General features: G+C 40.6%; 1 protein-coding gene across 1 annotated transcript in view; it reads left to right on the top strand.

The window, feature by feature from the left end:
• Positions 1-434: 434 nt before the first annotated feature.
• Positions 435-21,029, top strand: part of LOC142344246 (uncharacterized) — a 36,510-nt gene continuing 15,915 nt past the window's right edge. The window contains exons 1-3 of the mRNA XM_075395808.1: positions 435-1,204; positions 2,770-3,588; positions 16,577-16,854. Coding sequence (XP_075251923.1) covers positions 583-1,204; positions 2,770-3,588; positions 16,577-16,854 — 1,719 coding nt within the window. The 5' untranslated portion in view covers positions 435-582. The remainder of the gene's footprint in view (positions 1,205-2,769; positions 3,589-16,576; positions 16,855-21,029) is intronic.

The raw sequence follows: 21,029 nt of genomic DNA, 5'->3' as shown, positions 1-21,029 counted from the left end.
AGACAAGGTTATGAAATATCAATCTTCTCATGTTCAACCACACTCCTTACCTCTCGGGGTTATCAAGGTTATCAGATTACAAGGTTACCGTTATAAGCAACTGGTAACTAGTTTAATAACTAGTAGCGTTCGAAAAAAAATCTTAGCGCTTCTCCTGTCGTTTTACTGAACTCAAGATTGAATTTCTTCGCATGACTGCTGATATCTTCGGATCCAATTCTAATTGAATAGAGGACTTAGCTACTCATTTGATCATTGTTTTTCAATTTGAAAATTGATTGACAGTTACTTATCACACTCACATGTCAATTTTGTTGACAACTGTTCATTTTGATGATTATTTTTTAAATTATGATAATTGAATGACAGTTTTAAATTTCTTGGCACGTGTTTTGTGAGATTTAATCACGCTAATTAATGTTGCTAATCTGACGCGCTTCAAAATTGACCATTCAGAGAATTTAAAATCAAAGTTTGAATTATTATTTTTAATTACATGAAACAAAACTTACTATTATTTGTTGAAGCAAAAAGAAAACTTATTATCATTATCGTTTTTGGTAGCTGTACGCCTAAAGCAAAATGAGATTTCGGGATTTTTTGATATTCACAGTTCTGTTGTTTTTTGTTCTGCAGAAAGTTCACGCGGTGGGCCCCATCTATCCCATTGGTGGGGTCACGCTGATTACTAACGACCCCTACTGTGACCCTAACAGCTACCCTACAAGGACAAACTTCAAAATCGGATCTCTCAACGTGACGTCATTTCATCCTTGCAGTCTTGGGTACATCACAATTGATGGGGTACATGAAAATTTAACTCAGCCTTCTGATATCAACAATTTGAGTTCTTCAACGATCGTCGCCGTAGGTCTAGTCGACCCGTTTGGTTCGTTTTCCGGAAATGTCAGTTATGAGACGACGTTTCAAACGTTGAATGCGATTGACATGGGCTTTTTCGGATCCAAAATTGATCCATTTTTTTGCCCGACCCGTGGATTTGGCGTGATGTGGACAATAACAGCAAATTTGAGTCTAAACTCGTATATCTCGATTTTTGCGTGTGACTACCAGTTCCAGACATTGTCCGGAAACAGTACTAAGTGTGTGATGGCTCTGGCATACCTAAAAATTGACGACGATGACCAACCAACTCCTGGTGGCCTTGAATATATGGCAGTCGGGATCAACAGCCCAGACGGAGGTAACTAATTATCCAGACCCTATTTCGCTCAATTAAAACCTAAGCCGGGTCGAATTTTTAAGCCCAGAACAAGTAAGAGTGGGACAAAAGGAAGAATTTTTAAGTGTGAGGCTGGCAAGGGGGTAAAATGATGTATGAGTGAGGCTGCCAAGGGGAGGGGGGAGTAAGATTACGTAAAAGAGATGTTGCCCTGGGAGGAATTCTCAGAAAAAGAAACTTCACAATCCGATGAAATTCACTCGCACTTAATTTCTACCTTCTCTTGTCCTTCTTTTGAAATCCAGCAGTATTCCTTTTAATTAATTTCTCTCGTAGAGAAGCACTTATTGTAAACGTGTGTCTTTTGTAATGCAAAATTTTCGCTTGGCGGTTTTGACTTTTCGAGTGACTTTTACGCCCTTGACTTTTTGCATTTCGCGTGATCTAAAATTCTCTCTCAATCACAATTTCAAGCAGCTGAACTCAATTGGTGGCAATTTAATACTAAAAGTTAAATGAAAAGTGCACCGAAACTGGTGCCATTTTTCACTTTAAATCTTAATAGTGATATATACTAACCTCTAATGTGGTTATTTGAAGCCCACTATTGAACTTCTTAGTTCCATTTAAGCTCCCCCCCCCCCCCGACTGAAGCGGGCTGCAGCATTATTCAGCTCCCACTAGTCGTTCGAGAGCAATTCTTCCGACGTTTAGTCGGTTATGTTTTATTTTTTTAAACTAATTATTATCAATTCTTCAAAGCGGTTGTCATGCCTTATAATAGACTTCATTTTAGCGCTTCTCCTGCCGTTTTACTGAAGTATGAATATCTTCGCATGACTGCTGATATCTTCGGATCCAATTCTAATTGAATAGAGGACTTAGCTACTCATTTGATCATTGTTTTTCAATTTAAAAATTGATTGACAGTAACTTATCACTTTCAAATGTCAATTTTGTAGACAACTGTTAATTTGATGATTATTTTTTAAATTATGATAATTGAATGACAGTTTTGAATCTCTTGGCACGTGTTTTGTGAGATTTAATCACGCTAATTAATGTTGCTAATCTGACGCGCTTCAAAATTGACCATTCAGAGAATTTAAAATCAAAGTTTGAATTATTATTTTTAATTAAATGAATTTATTTCTAAAAGTCAAATGAAAAGTGCACCGAAACTGGTGCCATTTTTCACTTTTCACTTTAAATCTTAAATAGTGGTATATACTAACCTCTAATGTGGTTATTTGAAGCCCACTATTGAACTTCTTAGTCCCATTTAACCATTTAAGCTCCCCCCCCCCCGACTGAAGCGGGCTGCAGCATTATTCAGCTCCCACTAGTCGTTCGAGAGCAATTCTTCCGACGTTTAGTCGGTTATGTTTTATTTTTTTAAACTAATTATTATCAATTCTTCAAAGCGGTTGTCATGCCTTATAATAGACTTCATTTTTTGTAGTGCGAAATCAGCATAATTGAAATTAAGAAGGTGATTCATGGAGGAAAAACTTAAAGGTCAACTATACTTAGCTCAGTTAAAATGGAAAAGACTCAATTATTTGTTTGATGTACACTTGTTTAAGGACTACTGTGGAATGCGACCAATTCACAAATGTCAGGAGTTGGTTTGTACTATTCGTTGAATGGCACGCATGACATTGGGTACCCAATCAGCAGTTCATGGGTGTTCGAATTGGACCAATACTGGAACGGATCGGGCGATTTTGTCAAAGAATATGAACCCTCGGACTGTACCGGAACACCTCCGTATTGTGAAGACAAAATTTCTGGACTGTTTTGGGGATGGGAACCCGATGTTGAGTTTTTAAATTATGATGAAAATTGTTACTCAAATGGAAATTTGAGCGTGGACCAGAGCTTTAAAGTGGGGAATATCGATGTCCAGTTTTTCCAGATATGTGCCTTTGGGTACATAACACTAGGGCCTGACGTACCCGAAGTACTTAATGATCCATACAGTTTTCAAGGTGTTCAAAACTCTACAATTGTGGCGGCCGGTTTGATCACGCCGTTTTCCATGTTTTCGTTTGCATTAAACGTCAGCTACGTAACAGGATACAAAAACTTAACAGCTGAAGATTTGGAACAGTTTCCATATATGGATGATTTTTTTCAGCCATCTCAAGGTTTCGCCGTGCGGTGGACTAGCGAGGAATTGAACTTTAAAGCTAGAGCGAAACGATATAGACAACGACGGGCATTGGCGACCGTAAAGAATGATTTCCAAATGGTGATTGTCTGTGATTTTTCCTATCCGATGATTTCTAGACCAGAGACGAAGTGTGTCATTGCGATGGAATACTACAGCGTAGATGTAAATTCTGTGTGGACTAATAATGGCCAAGAGTTCATGGCCGTCGGAATCAACGGACCAAATCAAGGTAGGGCTTTTTAATTGGGATTTTTTAAGGGTTACAGATAATTGTAATTTAGTTCTTGCTATTACAAATATTTGCAAACATTTTTTTCAAATTACGTAGAATTATTTCTAACTTTTCTGTACAAATATTTGCAGTTATTATGTATTAACAATCATTTTTTTGCCAATTGAGTTCACAACTTTTTGCTAAAATTTTTGGACGAGTAAGGAATATTAAACAAATAGAGCGGTAAAATTGCCTCTTCACAACGAATCCCAATGAATGTTTAATTTTATCGCCAAAAAAGCATGCATAAAACTTCATAGAGCAAATTTCACAATCCATATTAATGGAGGGGACTAAAACATCAATTCTGTGAAACAATGCACTGTTGATACAGAGTAAAAACAGACTTAGCTAGTTACAATCTTTTTTCACAGTAAAACCACCTTGAAATATTGGTTTTAGGTTTCTTTGATTATTTTTTGCTCTGTTGTTACTCTTCTACATGTGAATATTTTTTTGAAAAGAAGATTTTAGTCACCAGTGATCACAACTAACAGCCAGGAGTGACGCCCTATTATATTTCAGTACTGAATTAGTGTAAGTTAATGACTGATTACCGACAATTCATTCTGTTTCATACTATGCTCATGTCACTATATAGGCAATTCAAGTCTTTTCCATTATCCCCCATGAAATTATGGCTCCCATTGTTGTGTATAGCGAAGTTTGTAGCAATTATATTAGTGCTCTGGTCCTTTTTATGCGAGTTTCCGCTTGAGCGATTTTTCGTCTGACCCATTTAACTTTTTGTCCTTAAAAATGGGATGCGCTCGGAGAATATTAAAAGCTCTTAGAGCCCTAAGCCTTTATACGCTCTAAGAATAGTAGACCAAAACTGTTTTGAGTAGACAATTTCATAGTGTGAAGGGCGGTGCTTAACCTTAAAAGTTTGACCCCCTCAGTCGCTACCCCCCATCGCTTGAACCCCCTCCCACTTTGCCCCCCCCCCCCCCCACATACCCACATACTCACAAACAAAACACACACACATACACACACACCCACACACAAACACACACACACGCCTGTAACCCCCTTTTTCTAGCATTCATAGGCCCGAGCTGGCTGCTACCGAAACCAACCACTGGCCTGTCTTTTGAGAGCAATTCGCCCAATTTTAGTCGATAATGTTCAATTATTAGCTTTATATTATCTGACAGCTAAACTGGGGGGCGGGGTTAGGGAATGACCCCAAAATTCAGCATATGTTTCGTAACCAATTTTCGACTCTTACTGTAAGATTCTGAATTTTGATTAGGCTGCCTATCACGGGAAAACGATAGCGCCCAGATCTCACAATTCGAAAGGTTTTGAGTTTGGTGGTTCGTCTTCTTCTTAACAACAATAGATTTCCCGTACTATGCTCTTGGCTGTTCAAAAGTGTCGATGGTAAAACACTTAAATTATGTAACTCTAATAGCTCATTACAATAACTCAATAGGCATCAGGTAACATGCACTACGACAATCAAAATAACTACTACTATAACTAATTCTAACACAAGCAACCACAAGCTTGGAACAATAACTAACTAAGTTATTTCTCAATCCAACTCTACAGTAATACCGATTGCCGCTTGTACTCAAACGCAATCAAGCAGCTGGAATTATCCCTCAGCTGTTAACAGACTGATGAACCACAGTCTAACAACAATAATAAGTCCGAGCTTCTCGCTCAATCAGGCAAACTCTGCCAAATAACTATAACTAATCTGAACCGCTTGCTCAATCAAATAACGCAAGTTCCAGAGCCTCTCGCTCACTTGCAACAGCAATCGGTGCTCAATAATGTAACCGAACTGCAAAGACTACTCAGAGCTTCTCGCTCAACCAAATCAGGCAAACTTAGCCAAATAACTCTAATTCTATAACAGCGACTATTCAGAGCATCGCGCTCAATCGCTCCGGCAAAGTCAACGCAACGACGCTTAATAACGATTAACCAGAGCTTCTCGCTCTATAATACCGGAAAACTATGCCAAACAATCGATAATTATCTCGTTCGCGATTTGCAACTTTGGCGCTGCGCTTATAGTGTAAGCCGCTTATATACTGAGCCGAGCAAACCGTTTGTTTACTCAAACCAAATAACCGTCATTATTGCACCACGTTTTCCACTTGCTATAATGCTATTGGCTACTTTGTTTGATTCCGTCATACCAATGCCGTAAAACCGCAACGTGTCGAATACCAACTTACTTATTAGATATCAGCCAAGATGGCCCTCAAGTATACGTATATTCGAATTCCGGATATTCCGGTTCTTACGTGCGATTTGTTTACTTGGGGAATTCCTAGGGTACCATCCGCACGTCCACTTATGTGCTGTAGGATTACAGTCCGGTTGCGTCGTACGTCCGTAACAAGTAAAAAGTTCAAAATGGCCGACAAGTCAACTTATACTTAGTTACCTATTAAATATGTGTTTCCGGGTCTTTTGTTTAAAAAGGGCGGTTTGGGGGTTGCAGTTCGTATTCCACCTAATCAGGCGTAGGCTCAGGGCCTTCTTGCTCCCTAGTATGACTAACGTTCTTTAAACTCAAGAACTGCGAATTTCGGATTTTACCCCAAAATTATCACTTTTTCCCCTCATAAGTGTTAATTGCTCCGGACTGGGTAAAGCTGACACTACCAATCCTGGTTTGTTAATAGCTTAGGGGTGCCCTGGGGTGATGATGACCCCAGCTTGGTTCAGCCGTATCAGCTTCAAAAAATCGGGGGGGGGGTGTACAGATTTTCGGTCCCAACTTGTAAAAAATTTCAGATTTGGCAAAAATTACGAATTTTGTAAAACTCTGTTTTCTTTCAGTTATAACGGATGTCATTGACTACTAACGGTTTTTTCGTTGCAACATGGTAACAGTTCAATGATGGCATTTATTATGATTCCACACTTTATGATAACAGTACATATGATAGCAGCAAGCGCCAAAGTTCTGCCAACTCTCAATCAGTGCACCAGAGATCCCAAATCTTTTATAGAATACCCGAAATTTCTGAGAGTTCAAGGTAACCGCTCTAACAAAATTACTTCACTTTCAGTTTCTCGTTAAAGTCATTACTGAACCTAATCTACTTGGTAGCTTGTTCCCAAGACAGAGCTGAATGTTCTCATAAGGGTTGTCTGGTGTTCGCAGCTGTTATATTGTCTCTAGTTGCATTACTTAATTGTCCGTTCAACTTAAAAAATTATTTCACACATAAAATTCTGATAGTTGTGGTTTTAGGCCATTGGTTACGATTTTACATACCTCCCTTCTATACCTTTTATCCTCCTGGATAAATTTAACATCAGATCAAAATGCACTATCAGTAAAACTGTAACTTTTAACCCAAGAATTTTCGAACAAACAAAAAGTTTTCGATTAGGCCAATATTCTCATCCTATTTAAATGTCCAATTTAAGCTTCCGCCTTATCGGCTCGCTCTATCACTTGTCTCAGAATCAAGCTCCTGAGCGTATCGTCCTCCAAATTGACCCCACTAACATTCCCTTCCCTAAGAGTGTCGTACATACTCCGAAAAAGCTCTCCCTCGGTTGGGCTCCACCACACCTTTGATATTTCTCTATATTTCTTCAACTTTGCACCCTTCTCAAAAAATCCCAGTATTTTTAGTGTTTCTTCAGAGACTCCTCCAATATTCCCATCTTTAGTTGGAGTACCCCCATTCTTTTGGAAAACATCGAGCCTGTGTATCTCATTGGCCATCAATGCTGGTTGTCCAATGTACGATTGATCCATATAGAGGAGCATTTGGTGGATAGAATAATAACAATGGGCAAAGAAGCACGTGTTGAGATGCCGTATTTTCAGTTCGGGCATCGTCGGGTCAACATCAGTTTTAAGGTCCCTTCCCAGGCTTCGCGCTACGTTTCTGGCAGCGGCTTCGACTTCTTCTGATGAGAAGATTCCATCGTCCTGGAGTGCTTGCCTCACGCTAAACTGCAGATCCATTTATAGTTTTCGTTTTCTCCGTATTTTCTCTAGGTAGCTTAATTAAGCGGTTTCGCGTTGCCAACTGAGTGATAACCGGCTCCAGACTGTTGATTCTTAACAATGATCCCTGGTGTGTTTACGTTTAACTAGCGAGTGCATATTATGCTGTTTGACATTTGCTAAACCAATACACGACTCTATATCACCTTAACTATTTGTTTGCCTAGTCCTATTTGAGTTCTAGCTTGTGATTGCTTTCTGTCAATTGGCATTGAAGGCAACAATTTGTCGCTTTAGTGATATTTACAGCACAAATGGAGGTTCTTTAGCACCATGAATGAATAGAGCAAAAGTTAATGGGCAGGAGGTTTGAAAAGCCTTACGGACTTCGTGAAGGACCTGGATCAAAGGGGATTTCACAAGCCACACCAAGGATCTGAGTTTCCATTGAAATGTCCCACATGATTCCTCTTTCTTGTTCCTGCTTCTCCTCCCTTCTACACTCTGACTGGGTTCCCTTCATTATTGCCCATCGGCTGAGTGACATGTTGCTCCCGTCCGGAAGTTGACCAGAGTTTGGCTGGCCTGCATGTAGGGGTTGACTCAATCTGTGGTTTTGTTCCCACCCGCCCGCTGGAAGAAAGTTTTGATTGTCCGTCGCTCCTGCTTCTTGCGCAGCCAAGTTCGCTCGTCTGCTTTGGTTAGGTCCTTTGGGGTTCTGTTCTGTCGTCAACTCCTCCTGGTAAGGGGTTTCCTTTTGGCAGCCGCTTCTCTCGCTACCTGCCGGATCAAGTTCCGTGGTACTACTGGAGAACAATTTCTGACTGTTAGCTACCACTGGTACCTCCAGACCAATCGCTTCCCGCCAATGGTCAGTCGCATGCAACTGAGATTTGAATTCAATTTTATAGTCTGTGCCTGAGCCAAGATGTGCACTCAAATGTTCGACGGCTAGCTGCTCGTTCGACATATTCACATCAATTAATTCTCTGACCGTAAAATTTGTTCCCTGTGGTTGTGCATCTTCCAGATTCGCACTGCCTTGCCTCTCATCTATCAAAACGGGGGAAGAGGGTGGACGCTCCCAATCTGTTGAGTAGCTCTCCTCGCAATCCGGGGGTCGGAGGGCCGAGGTTAGCGTGTTCTTGGATGTGTTGCGGCCTTTCATCAGGCCCTTCGTTCGTCTGGAGTCTTGGGGATAGCTGCAAATTGCTTTGGACCAGCTGAGTTGTCTCTCCTTCATCTAATTCTCCTTCTGCTGAAGCAGTGTTGTCGCTTAAGTCAGTGTGCAAGGCTTCCTCAGAAAAGCCTTCTTTGTGGTCTGCGTTCAGTTCGTCTGGAACTTCCCGGGCCTTGTCCTGTTCAGCGTCTGACATAAAATTCGCAGAGTTTTGCCGTTCCTCATTCCATGCAGCCGTAAGAAATACGATCTCCATCAGTTTTGTCAGAATGAACAAAGTCTTTTGTAGAATTGCAGAAACTGAAAACCTCAGCAATTGGCAGTTCCCTATTGTGGAATCAGCGTTTCTCTTTTTGTTCTGCGGTAGGCTCCGGTAGCATTGCCTTGCGCTCGGCCTCCTTTTCTTTTGGTGACAAACTCTAAATCGTTTTCTGCATCCTCTACTTGCTTTTCTTTCTTTCCCATTTGTTCCCTTCTCCTTTGACGGACCAGCTGTCTTGTGATTGTCTGGGTTGTCTTCTTGCGTGCCAATTTGGGAGGCAAGAACTTCGCAATTCAGTTCGTCTCCGTCTGTTACTGTCACTACTTTCAGTAATGGACATTTTTGAGTGCACAACGTGATTACTTCGTCCACTCGCTCATTGCTGTGAGGAAAGGGGTCTGTTTTTATTGCCCTCCCACTGATGGGTAGAGCTAAATAATTCATTTCAGATTCTTTACTGTCTCCCAGAATGTTTTCAGTAGACCTTCTTTGATTTCGTTCGTCCCACTGATCAGTGTTTTTGGGCTCCTCAGTCTCCAGGACTGCACTAGCTGCTGCTGATTCAGTTCACACTAATTCGTTGCATGCAACCGACTCTTGCAGTCTCTCATTGATCTGCCGCTCCACCACCTCCATGTCTTCCACTAGACCTGGCATGTGGCTCCAGTTTCTGTGTCTAGGCAATTGAAGGTAGATCTGACCTGTCGTTCTGAACCAAAGTGCTTGAATCTTGGCGTACTCTATGTCCGCCTCGTTGAGATCAAGATTGGTGCTCCAAGCAATTACCCGCTCCGCAAAATCGGCTACCAGTTCCTCTGGTGTTTGAAAAGTTAAGTTTTCTAACTCGTCTTCTATCAGCGAGTCCAACTCATGCTCGCTTCCTTCTAGCTCCATACTCTTGGACCAGTCGATGTCTAGTACTCCAGGTTCGGCACCTGCCTCTACTGTTCCTCCAGTTCGAGATTGTTGAGAGTCACATCAGTCTCTTTTTCCACTTCCCTCTCAGTGCTCGGAATTGATTGTGCTGTGGAATTGCCACTGTGTTTAGAGGAGACGGCTTCCTCTGCAAGTTTTTCAGTTTCAAGTATTCTCCCTTGCTGGGTCTCATTTTCTTTGCTACGGGTTAACCACTCGTTCGATGTTTGGTACACCGCCACCTCGCTGCCATCACTTAGGGTCTTTGATTCTGGGACGAGGATTCTGGTTTCTATTTCTAATCTCTGGAGCTCCCAGACAACTACTTCGAAATAGCTACAGTAGTGGTTTGATTCGAGCCCCTGCTTCAGTTCCTCGCGAACTTTTGTGCACATCACGTCGATGGTTATGTCATCTCGTTCCCCTTCATCCAAGCAACTCAATTCTGAACTCCACGGATGAACACGTTGTGCGAAGTCTTCTACCATCTCATAGGGTCCCTGTCTTTCAAATGCGTGGATGCCTTGTTGAATGGCTTGCAGTCTGGGACTTATCTCGTCCAGGTTAGTCTTCGTCTCAACATCTTGTTCGGCGTAGCTCAACGTCGGTGCTCTATAGTCTTCACGTCCCTCTATGTCCCACGGCTGCGTGTGGAAACCGGGTGCTGGTTTCGTCTCTACTTGTTCTCGCATCATTTCTAACACGTTTGTTGAATTAAGTCCATTATCCGCAATCCAGCGATCTACTTGCTCCAAATCCACAACACGTCTATTAGAACATGATCGAAACATTTTGTAGAGCTGTCTACCCATCTCCAATAGTTCCATCTTTTCATTCCTCTGTCAATTGTGTATTTCGTTTTCTTCGCCGTTCTCGCTCGCCACTTGTCCTGGACTTGAGCCAAAGTCACACCGATCGTTGCCATCCCCCTCGCATCTGTCGTTGTTCCGATACATTATCACCACTTGTAGATTTCCGCTCTATTGTGTCCCACTGAAGAAGAAGCCCACCCACGAGCGCCACTGTAAGATTCTGAATTTTGATTAGGCTGCCTATCACGGGAAAACGATAGCGCCCAGATCTCACAATTCGAAAGGTTTTTAGTTTGGTGGTTCGTCTTCTTCTAAACAACAATAGATTTCCCGTACTATGCTCTTGGCTGTTCAAAAGTGTCGATGGTAAAACACTTAAATTATGTAACTCTAATAGCTTATTACAATAACTCAATAGGCATCAGGTAACATGCACTACGACAATCAAAATAACTACTACTATAACTAATTCTAACACAAGCAACCACAAGCTTGGAACAATAACTAACTAAGTTATTTCTCAATCCAACTCTACAGTAATACCGATTGCCGCTTGTACTCAAACGCAATCAAGCAGCTGGAATTATCCCTCAGCTGTTAACAGACTGATGAAGCACAGTCTAACAACAATAATAAGTCCGAGCTTCTCGCTCAATCAGGCAAACTCTGCCAAATAACTATAACTAATCTGAGCCGCTTGCTCAATCAAATAACGCAAGTTCCAGAGCCTCTCGCTCACTTGCAACAGCAATTGGTGCTCAATAATGTAACCGAACTGCAAAGACTAATCAGAGCTTCTCGCTCAACCAAATCAGGCAAACTTAGCCAAATAACTCTAATTCTATAACAGCGACTATTCAGAGCATCGCGCTCAATTGCTCCGGCAAAGTTGACGCAACGACGTTTAATAACGATTAACAAGAGCCTCTCGCTCTATAACACCGGCAAACTATGCCAAACAATCGATAATTAACTCATTCGCGATTTGCAACTTCTGCACTGCGCTTATAGTGTAAGCCGCTTATATACTGAGCCGATCAAACAGTTTGTTTACTCAAACCAAATAACCGTCATTATTGCACCACGTTTTCCACTTGCTATAATGATATTGGCTACGTTGTTTATATTCCGTCATAAAATGCCGTAAAACCAACGTGTCGAATACCAACTTACTTTTTAGATATCAGCCAAGATGGCCGCCAAGTTTACGTATATGCGAATTCCGGATATTTCGGTTCTTACGTGCGATTTGTTTACATAGGGGAATTCCTAGGGTACCGTCCGCACGTCCGCTTATGCGCTGCAGAGTTACAGTCCGGTTGCGTAGTACGTCCGTAACAAGTAAAAAGTTCAAAATGGCCGACAAGTCAACTTATACTTAGTTATCTATTAAATATGTGTTTCGGGGTCTTTTGTTTACATAGGGCGGTTTGGGGGGTATAGTTCGTATTCCACCTAATCAGGCGTAGGCTCAGGGCTTTCTTGCACCCTAGTATGACTAACGTTCATTAAACTCAAGAACTGCGAATTTCGGATTTTACCCCAAATTTATCACTTTTTCCCCTCATAAGTGTTAATAGCTCCGGACTGGGTAAAGCTGACATTACCAATCCTGGTTTGTTAATAGCTTAGGGGTGCCCTAGGGTAATGGCGACCCCAGCTTGGTTCAGCCATATCGGCTTCAGAAAATCGGGGGGTTGTAGAGATTTTCGGTCCCAACTTGTAAAAATTTTCAGATTTGGCCGATTTTCAGATTTTCAGATTTCAGATTACGAATTTTGTAAAACTCTGTTTTCTTTCAATTATAACGGATGTCAGTGATTATTAACGGTTTTTTCGTTGCAACAAGCTACTCGTGGATTACAGCAAGCTAGTATTCAGTATAGAACCTAATTTTATATAAATCCCCGTAAAATGCATTGAGGTCAGTAATACGCTATAATTGATTTATGAACTTCAGCTACGTAGCAGTGGCTTTTTTTATGCTCTTTTTGGACCTCATGAAGCTAGGATACCTACATATAATTACGCAAGAGATTGAAAGAGATGGCTTAACCTCTTTACAGAGACTTTCACGGTAAAAGTTCAATGATGTCATTTATTATGATTCCACACTTTATGATAACAGTACATATGATAGCAGCAAGCGCCAAAGTTCTGCCAACTCTCAATCAGTGCACCACAGATCCCAAATCTTTAATAGATTACCCGAAATTTCTGAGAGTTCAAGGTAACCGCTCTAACAAAATTATTTCGCTTTCCGTTTCTCGTTAAAGTCATTACTGAACCTAATCTACTTGGTAGCTTGTTCCCAAGACAGAGCTGAATGTTCTCTTAAGGGTTGTCTGGTGTTCGCAGCTGTTATATTGTCTCTAGTTGCATTACTTAATTGTCCGTTCAACTTAAAAAATATTTCACACCTAAAATTCTGATAGTTGTGGTTTTAGGCCATTGGTTACGATTTTACACTTACTATACACTTAGATTACTGTGGTCATGGTAAAAAACCATTCAGGTATTGGAATAGCCGTAGGTGTTTGCGTGCCACTATTCACGACCGAAATGATTAACGCTTCTCACACGATCACGTCGAGTAAATATAGATTTGCGCAATCTAAGATTTCGGCAACTTCAAAACAATGAATTTTTAAATCTTTTTTCAGGAAACGATTATTCTGAAAACCATTTACACGGGGACTGTTTTCGCGTGGAGGGAATGTGACGAGATTGGTGTCATTCCTTCTACGCAATTTCTTTTATGCAGATTTAAGCCTTGAAAAAGCGCAATAGATGAATCAAGTAAATTCAATTTACAATACGTGTCCAATATCTGAAACGTCAATATTCAATAAATTTGACGTTTTTCAGAGTTGACTGCCTAAAATGTGTCCCCAGTTGTAATAACTCATATATTTTCCACCAAAGAATTCGTTCCTCAAAAAATTACTTATATCGCGGAAAGGGTTTACATATTCACGAATAAAAGTGACCCACTTCCACAATTTTGGAGAAAAAAATGTTGCCTTGTTCTCAATATAGACAGCATACAAAGTTCTAAATGAAAAGAAGGTTATAATAAATTTAAGCGATTTAGTTTATTTAAGTCAGTTGTCAAATTCAGTGGTTTTAATTTTTCCTTGTTTTGGTTGCATTTTGATTAAATTTAATGTGTTATTGAACAACTAAAATTTTCTATGACTTTTGCTTTTTGCTTTGTTTCTGTTGAGGTTAACATTCTGAACACAAGATTAACCAATGGCGTACTCTTTCCTGATTTTTAGTGCGAGTGGCTCAGGTTTGGCTCAATCATTTGGTTACTGGAGCTGGGGTGCTTTTAGTTACAATCTATTTGCAAAATGCAGTTTGGATAAAAAATCTTACAGATCTTACACGATAAGGATTCCACAATCACTGTAGTATCATTAGATATAAGAACTCAAGGCACGATAACGAAAGAAATCCTATGAGCACAAACAGAGTAGTTGATATAATAAACAATGTAAACACAACACTTTTAATCAGAAGAAGACTATTTATCAACTCAAACCAAACTGTATTGGAGCAGGGTGATATTTATGATTATATATTTTTTATGGGTTAAATTGTAAGGATCTTGTTTTTTTGTTAATTGATAACACCTCAATTAAAACTCACATCTTAATGGAGCTGGGGGATATTTATGCAAGAAAAAAATGAGAAAATTTGCAGCTTGATGGAACTGTGGGCATATTTATGAAATGTTCTACTTTCAAAGAATATGGCTAGATAGAAAGTCAAATGAAAAGTTATATCAAAAATTTTTGCATGAAGTAAGACCTCTATTTGTTTTATTGATTTCCCTTTAAAAAAATGGCCATAATCATAAAGTATAATGAAAGGTCGTAAATTCAATTGAGAGTTGCGCTAGTTTCACAAAATTGCCGCACCGAAGTCTTGTTTAATCCAGTTCAATGAAAAATCAGCGCTTCAATCAAGATTTTCCACTATTTTGTGAATGTCACCTTCAAAAAATTTTCCAGATTTTTCCAATGTAAGAAAATTCATAGTTTCAAATGAGGTTTCCATTCAGCTCATAAACTTTTTCTTCCACGAAAAGGTCTATATTTTTGCAATTTAATGGTAAATCATAGTTTAAATTGAAATATCCCATTATTTTTAAACTCATCCCTTCGATTAAGATTTATCCCGAGTCAGGAACAACATAATTTGAGTTCAGAACTCCGTTAATTTCAAAAATTTATCTCTTTGATGAAAATATCTTGATTCATCAAGTTTAATCCTTTCTCTTATCGTAGAACATGGGTCGTAGAAAACCCCAACAAAATTGATTACGTATAAATTTCCTTCACAAGCATTCACAACTAACAGCCCGACTTGACTAAGGGGTGTATTTCAGTACTGCTATGGTAAACATTAAAGACTAATCATACTGTTTCAGACCTTGATCATGCCTTTCAATAGAGAGTTCAGTCTATATTTCGTAAACATTTTCTTTACGCTGAATATACACTGAGATTTTTCTGGTCATGGTTAGAACCATTCCTGTGTTAGAATAGCTAGAAGTGCACTCGCGCAACTTCTTAGAATAAAATAGTAATTTATTTAGACCAAGTCGATGCAACTTAGAAACCCGGGTCAAGGAAAGATCCGAAAAGTATGCAAGATAAGCCGTGAAAAGTTGTTTTTTAACCACGTACGTATTTTTTCAATTTCGTACGTATTATTTTGCAGTGATATGCAGTGAAATTATGTAATTTCACCTCTATATTAGGTAGAGAACTTATAAAGGGTCACCGCATTTCACCGCCCTTGCAAAGTATCGAACCTTTCACCTCCTGCATGTCATCCGCTTCTTCATCTCTCACAACTTCTAGTTTTTTGTTTTGAATATAAATCAGATTCACTTTGCTTTCTGTAAAACATGCGCGGTGAATTTTTGTATGATTTGCAATTTTTAGCGGTGAAATTGCATATTATAGCTGTGAAATGAGGTGGTTTTTTGTAAGTTCATTGCTTACTCTAGTGGTGAAATAACACAAACTCACCGCGTTGAAAAAAGCTTCAAAAAGAAGTAAAGCCTTAAATCTAACAATTCGTATCCTTCCTTACTCGTTAATTTCAACGCATTCACTGCTGGTGTCACACAATTTTAACACTTTTTTTTCTAAAAGGTGAGTTTTTGTTCTCTTCAAATTTTTGTACATTTAGGTTCACCAGCAAGTTAAGCGGTGAATTTACGCAACTTTATCGCAATCACCACTAATCTTGCATAATTTGGACGCTTTTTTCGGAGCGGTGAAATTATGCAATTTCACCGCTACCAGGTGGTAAAGTTTTTTTTCAACGCATTCATCGCCTGATTTCTGTCATTTCACCGCATTCGCCGCTTATCTTACAAAATTTCACGCATTCACGGCTTATCTTTCATAAATTTGATTGAATGGCGGTGACACCTTGACCCAGGAATCTGCGTGGATCTAAGCATTCGGCAATTTCAAAAACAGTGAAATATTACTTCTTTTTCAGAAATTGAATTTTACAGTCTGAAATGCAGCTTCTTTTCTTGAATTCAAGTTACGTTCGTTTCTGCCATGTAAATCCACTTTCAAAGAAATTGTATCAATGAAATACCAAAATCATCTATCATGTACAATTGCTCAATTTTTTAAAGCAAGCGCAACAAAAGAGGAAAAAACCCAATTACAGTATAGAATGGTGCAAAATTGCGTTTATTTTTTTCAGGCTTAATCTCGTATTTTTTACTGTGTAATTCACGCAAGAAGTGATGTGATAGTAAAGCGATCTGGCGTCTAAAAACAAATGATCCATAATTTTAGCGAACTATTGGGTACATCCTTATTTCAATTCATCCAACATTGGAGAGGATCTTCTCACTCGTGGCAACTTTTCCACAATGGACGGAAATGTGTACAGTGGACTGTGGCTATACGAATTGAGCCAGGACGGAGACACAACAGACATCGTGAAGGAATTCCAGACATCTGATTGTACTGGAACAAGAGAGAATCCAGTTTGCACCAACGATAATGACAACTTAGTGGACTTTGGTCCAGATGCGGGTGACTTGGATGCTGATGATGGGAGCACACTACAAGTATGTTTACAAGAAATTTGAAATGATCTTTTGACACTGTGCCATCCAAAAAATGGCAAAAAGATCGTTTCATCAGATTTATTGTCACTGCTGTTATGTTTCTCGGGTCAAGAAATTCTCCAAAAACTATATACACTCTGAAAAAATTTCAGGTAAATTTACTTGAAGAAAACACCTGAATTTCCCTGAACAGTTCAGGTAGAATTGTCTTAAATGCCCGGGTCGAATGTCCTCCCTAAAATCCTCCCATTTTGTTGTAAGAGTAGGGGGTAATTTGTCTATGGGGGGTAAATTGATGGAACAGTGTGGGGGTAATTTGTTCAGAGGGGGTAAAATGATGTAAGAGTTGGGCTGCAATGGGAGAACTTTTCAGGAATTACCCCCCTTGACTGAAATCGCCATGCAAGAGTGGGCTGTAATGGGCTGCAACGGGAGGACTTTTCAGGAACTACACCCCCCCCTTGACTGAAATTGCCATGTAAGAGTGGGCTGCAATGGGCTGCAATGGGAGGACTGTTCAGGAATTACCCCCTGACTGAAATTGCCAAGTAAAAGTGGGCTGCAATGGGCTGCTATGGGAGGACTTTCCCGGAATTACCCCCCCCCCCTGACTAAAATTGCCATGTAAGAGTGGTCTGCAATGGGCTGCAATGAGAGGACTTTTCAGGAATTACCACCCTTGACTGAAATTGCCAAGTAAGAGTGGGCTGCAATGGGCTGCAATGAGAGGACATTTCAGGAATTACCCCCTGACTGAAATTGGCAAGTAAGAGTGGCCTGCAAAGGGCTGCAATGGGAGGAATATTCAGGAATTACCCCCCTGACTAAAATCTAAAAATGCCATGTAAGAGTGGGCCGCTATGGGCTGCAATGGGAGCACTTCTCAGAAATTACCCCCCCCCCCCCCGACTGAAATTGCTATGTAAGAGTGGGCTGCAATGGGTTGCAATGGGAGGACTTTTCAGGAAATAAACCCCTGACTAAAACTGCCATGTAGGAGTGGGCTGCAATGGGCGGCAATGGGAGGACATTTCAGGAATTACCCCCTGACTGAAATTGCCATGTAAGAGTGGGCTGCAATGGACTGCAATGGGAGCAGTTCTCAGAAAATACCCCCCGACTGAAATTGCCATGTAAGAGTGGGCTGCAATGGGTTGCAATGGGAGGACTTTTCAGGAAATAAACCCCTGACTAAAACTGCCATGTAAGAGTGGGCTGCAATGGGCTGCAATGAGAGGACATTTCAGGAATTACACCCTGACTGAAATTGCCATGTAAGAGTGGGCTGCAATGGGCTGCAATGGGAGCAGTTCTCAGAAAATACCCCCCGACTGAAATTGCCATGTAAGAGTGGGCTGCAATGGGTTGCAAGGGGAGGACTTTTCAGGAAATAAACCCCTGACTAAAACTGTCATGTAAGAGTGGGCTGCAATGGGCTGCAATGGGAGGACATTTCAGGAATTACCCCCTGACTGAAATTGCCATGTAAAAGTGGGCTGCATTGGGCTGCAATGGGAGCACTTCTCAGAAAATACCCCCCGACTGAAATTGCCATGTAAGAGTGGGCTGCAATGGGTTGCAATGGGAGGACTTTTCAGGAAATAAACCCCTGACTAAAACTGCCATGTAAGAGTGGGCTGCAATGGGCTGCAATGGGAGGACATTTTAGGAATTACCCCCTGACTGAAATTGCCATGTAAGAGTGGGCTGCAATGTGTTGCAATGGGAGGATTTTTCACGAAATAAACCCCTGACTAAAACTGTCATGTAAGAGTGGGCTGCAATGGGCTGCAATGGGAGGACATTTCAGGAATTACCCCCTGACTGAAATTGCCATGTAAGAGTGGGCTGCAATGGGCTGCAATGGGAGCAGTTCTCAGAAAATACCCCCCGACTGAAATTGCCATGTAAGAGTGGGCTGCAATGGGTTGCAATGGGAGGACTTTTCAGGAAATAAACCCCTGACTAAAACTGCCATGTAAGAGTGGGCTGCAATGGGCTGCAATGAGAGGACATTTCAGGAATTACACCCTGACTGAAATTGCCATGTAAGAGTGGGCTGCAATGGGCTGCAATGGGAGCAGTTCTCAGAAAATACCCCCCGACTGAAATTGCCATGTAAGAGTGGGCTGCAATGGGTTGCAATGGGAGGACTTTTCAGGAAATAAACCCCTGACTAAAACGGTCATGTAAGAGTGGGCTGCAATGGGCTGCAATGGGAGGACATTTCAGGAATTAACCCCTGACTGAAATTGCCATGTAAAAGTGGGCTGCAATGGGCTGCAATGGGAGCACTTCTCAGAAAATACCCCCCGACTGAAATTGCCATGTAAGAGTGGGCTGCAATGGGTTGCAATGGGAGGACTTTTCAGGAAATAAACCCCTGACTAAAACTGCCATGTAAGAGTGGGCTGCAATGGGCTGCAATGGGAGGACATTTTAGGAATTACCCCCTGACTGAAAATGCCATGTAAGAGTGGGCTGCAATGGGTTGCAATGGGAGGATTTTTCACGAAATAAACCCCTGACTAAAACTGTCATGTAAGAGTGGGCTGCAATGGGCTGCATTGGGAGGACATTTCAGGAATTACCCCCTGACTGAAATTGCCATGTAAGAGTGGGCTGCAGTGGGCTGCAATGGGAGCACTTCTCAGAAAATACCCCCCGACTGAAATTGCCATGTAAGAGTGGGCTGCAATGGGTTGCAATGGGAGGACTTTTCAGGAAATAAACCCCTGACTAAAACTGCCATGTAAGAGTGGGCTGCAATGGGCTGCAATTGGAGGACATTTCAGGAATTACCCCCTGACTGAAATTGCCATGTAAGAGTGGGCTGCAGTGGGCTGCAATGGGAAGACCTTTCAGGAGATACCCCCTGACTGAAATTGCCATGTAAGAGTGGGCTGCAATGGGCTGCATTGGAAGAACTTTTCAGGAATTACCCCCTGACTGAAATTGCCATGTAAGAGTGGGCTGCAATGGGCTGCAATGGGAGGACTTTTCAGGAATTACCCCCCTGACTGAAACTGCCATGTAAGAGTGGGCTGCAATGGGCTGCAAGGGGGGACTTTTCAGGAATTACCCCCCCCCTCCCCCCGACTGAAATTGCCATTTAAGAGAATACCCGAAATACCTGATGAACCATACCTGAACCATACCTGAACCATACCATATTTTCATGAACCATACCTGAACACACCTGGAAAATACCCGAAATTGAACTGAAAAAATTGGGTATCACAGCTTGAGGTTTTACCTGACCTTTCCTGAAGGTAATTTGTAAAGTTCAGGTTGATTTACCACAATTATTAGGCAAAGATTTTTGAGCTATCAACAACAACTTGGCTGAAGAGTGGGAAAATTTCGAAATATTCTTATCTGTAACGTTGCAAAACATAAAAAACGGCTGGAAGTTGATCTATAAATGTGTAGTTTTGTCCTCCAGAGTTTGTAATTTACTTTTCTTTTAGTTTAGCTTTATTTGAAGGAAGTTTTTTCTGGTTTACTTGCTGACTACAATAAATTCTTTTTTCTGGTAATTAAACCTAAATTTGATCAGGTAAAATTGTATCTGAGTTAGAGTTCCGGGGCGTTTCAGGTGCTTTACACCTGAAATTCACTTGATCTTTTGCAAAATTCAACTCGGTTCAAGTAAAATTAACTGAATTTTTTTAGTGTGTATGCTGTCTGATCCTATCAGTATGACCTCAAATACTGCCTATTTTTTGTCTTTTAAACCGAAATAATACAATATTTGGACAATTAAGCTGCAAATTGAGCAAAAAAATTTGTGCTAGGATTGTGGCGCCAACGACTACTTAATGAATAATATCGATCAAAAATTTACATTGAAACTGAACCCAAATTATTGTTAAATCTCTCAGGCATGACAAAAATAAATGAGTTCTATAAAACTTAAGGGCACAAAACATTGACATCTGTATCTGTTATCAAAATACTTCAAGAAATAAAATTTGCTTCAATCTAAGTATTTTGAATGAAAACAAAACAGTTTTATTGAATAATTGTTAAAAAAAACTACGGGCCTCAATTACACTTTTTTCAAAAAAGCCTTTCATCTTTGCATGTTAGGAGAAAGCAAAACTGTTTCCGTAACTTTGACAATTTTTTTGTCAGTTGTTTATTTTTCCGGCCAACTTGTGGGGGAGGTTCTT

This window comes from Convolutriloba macropyga, chromosome 8, assembly GCF_964194025.1.
Source record: "Convolutriloba macropyga chromosome 8, txConMacr16.3, whole genome shotgun sequence".
NCBI lineage: Eukaryota > Metazoa > Xenacoelomorpha > Acoela > Convolutidae > Convolutriloba > Convolutriloba macropyga.
This window is presented reverse-complemented; position numbering and strand designations above follow the sequence as displayed.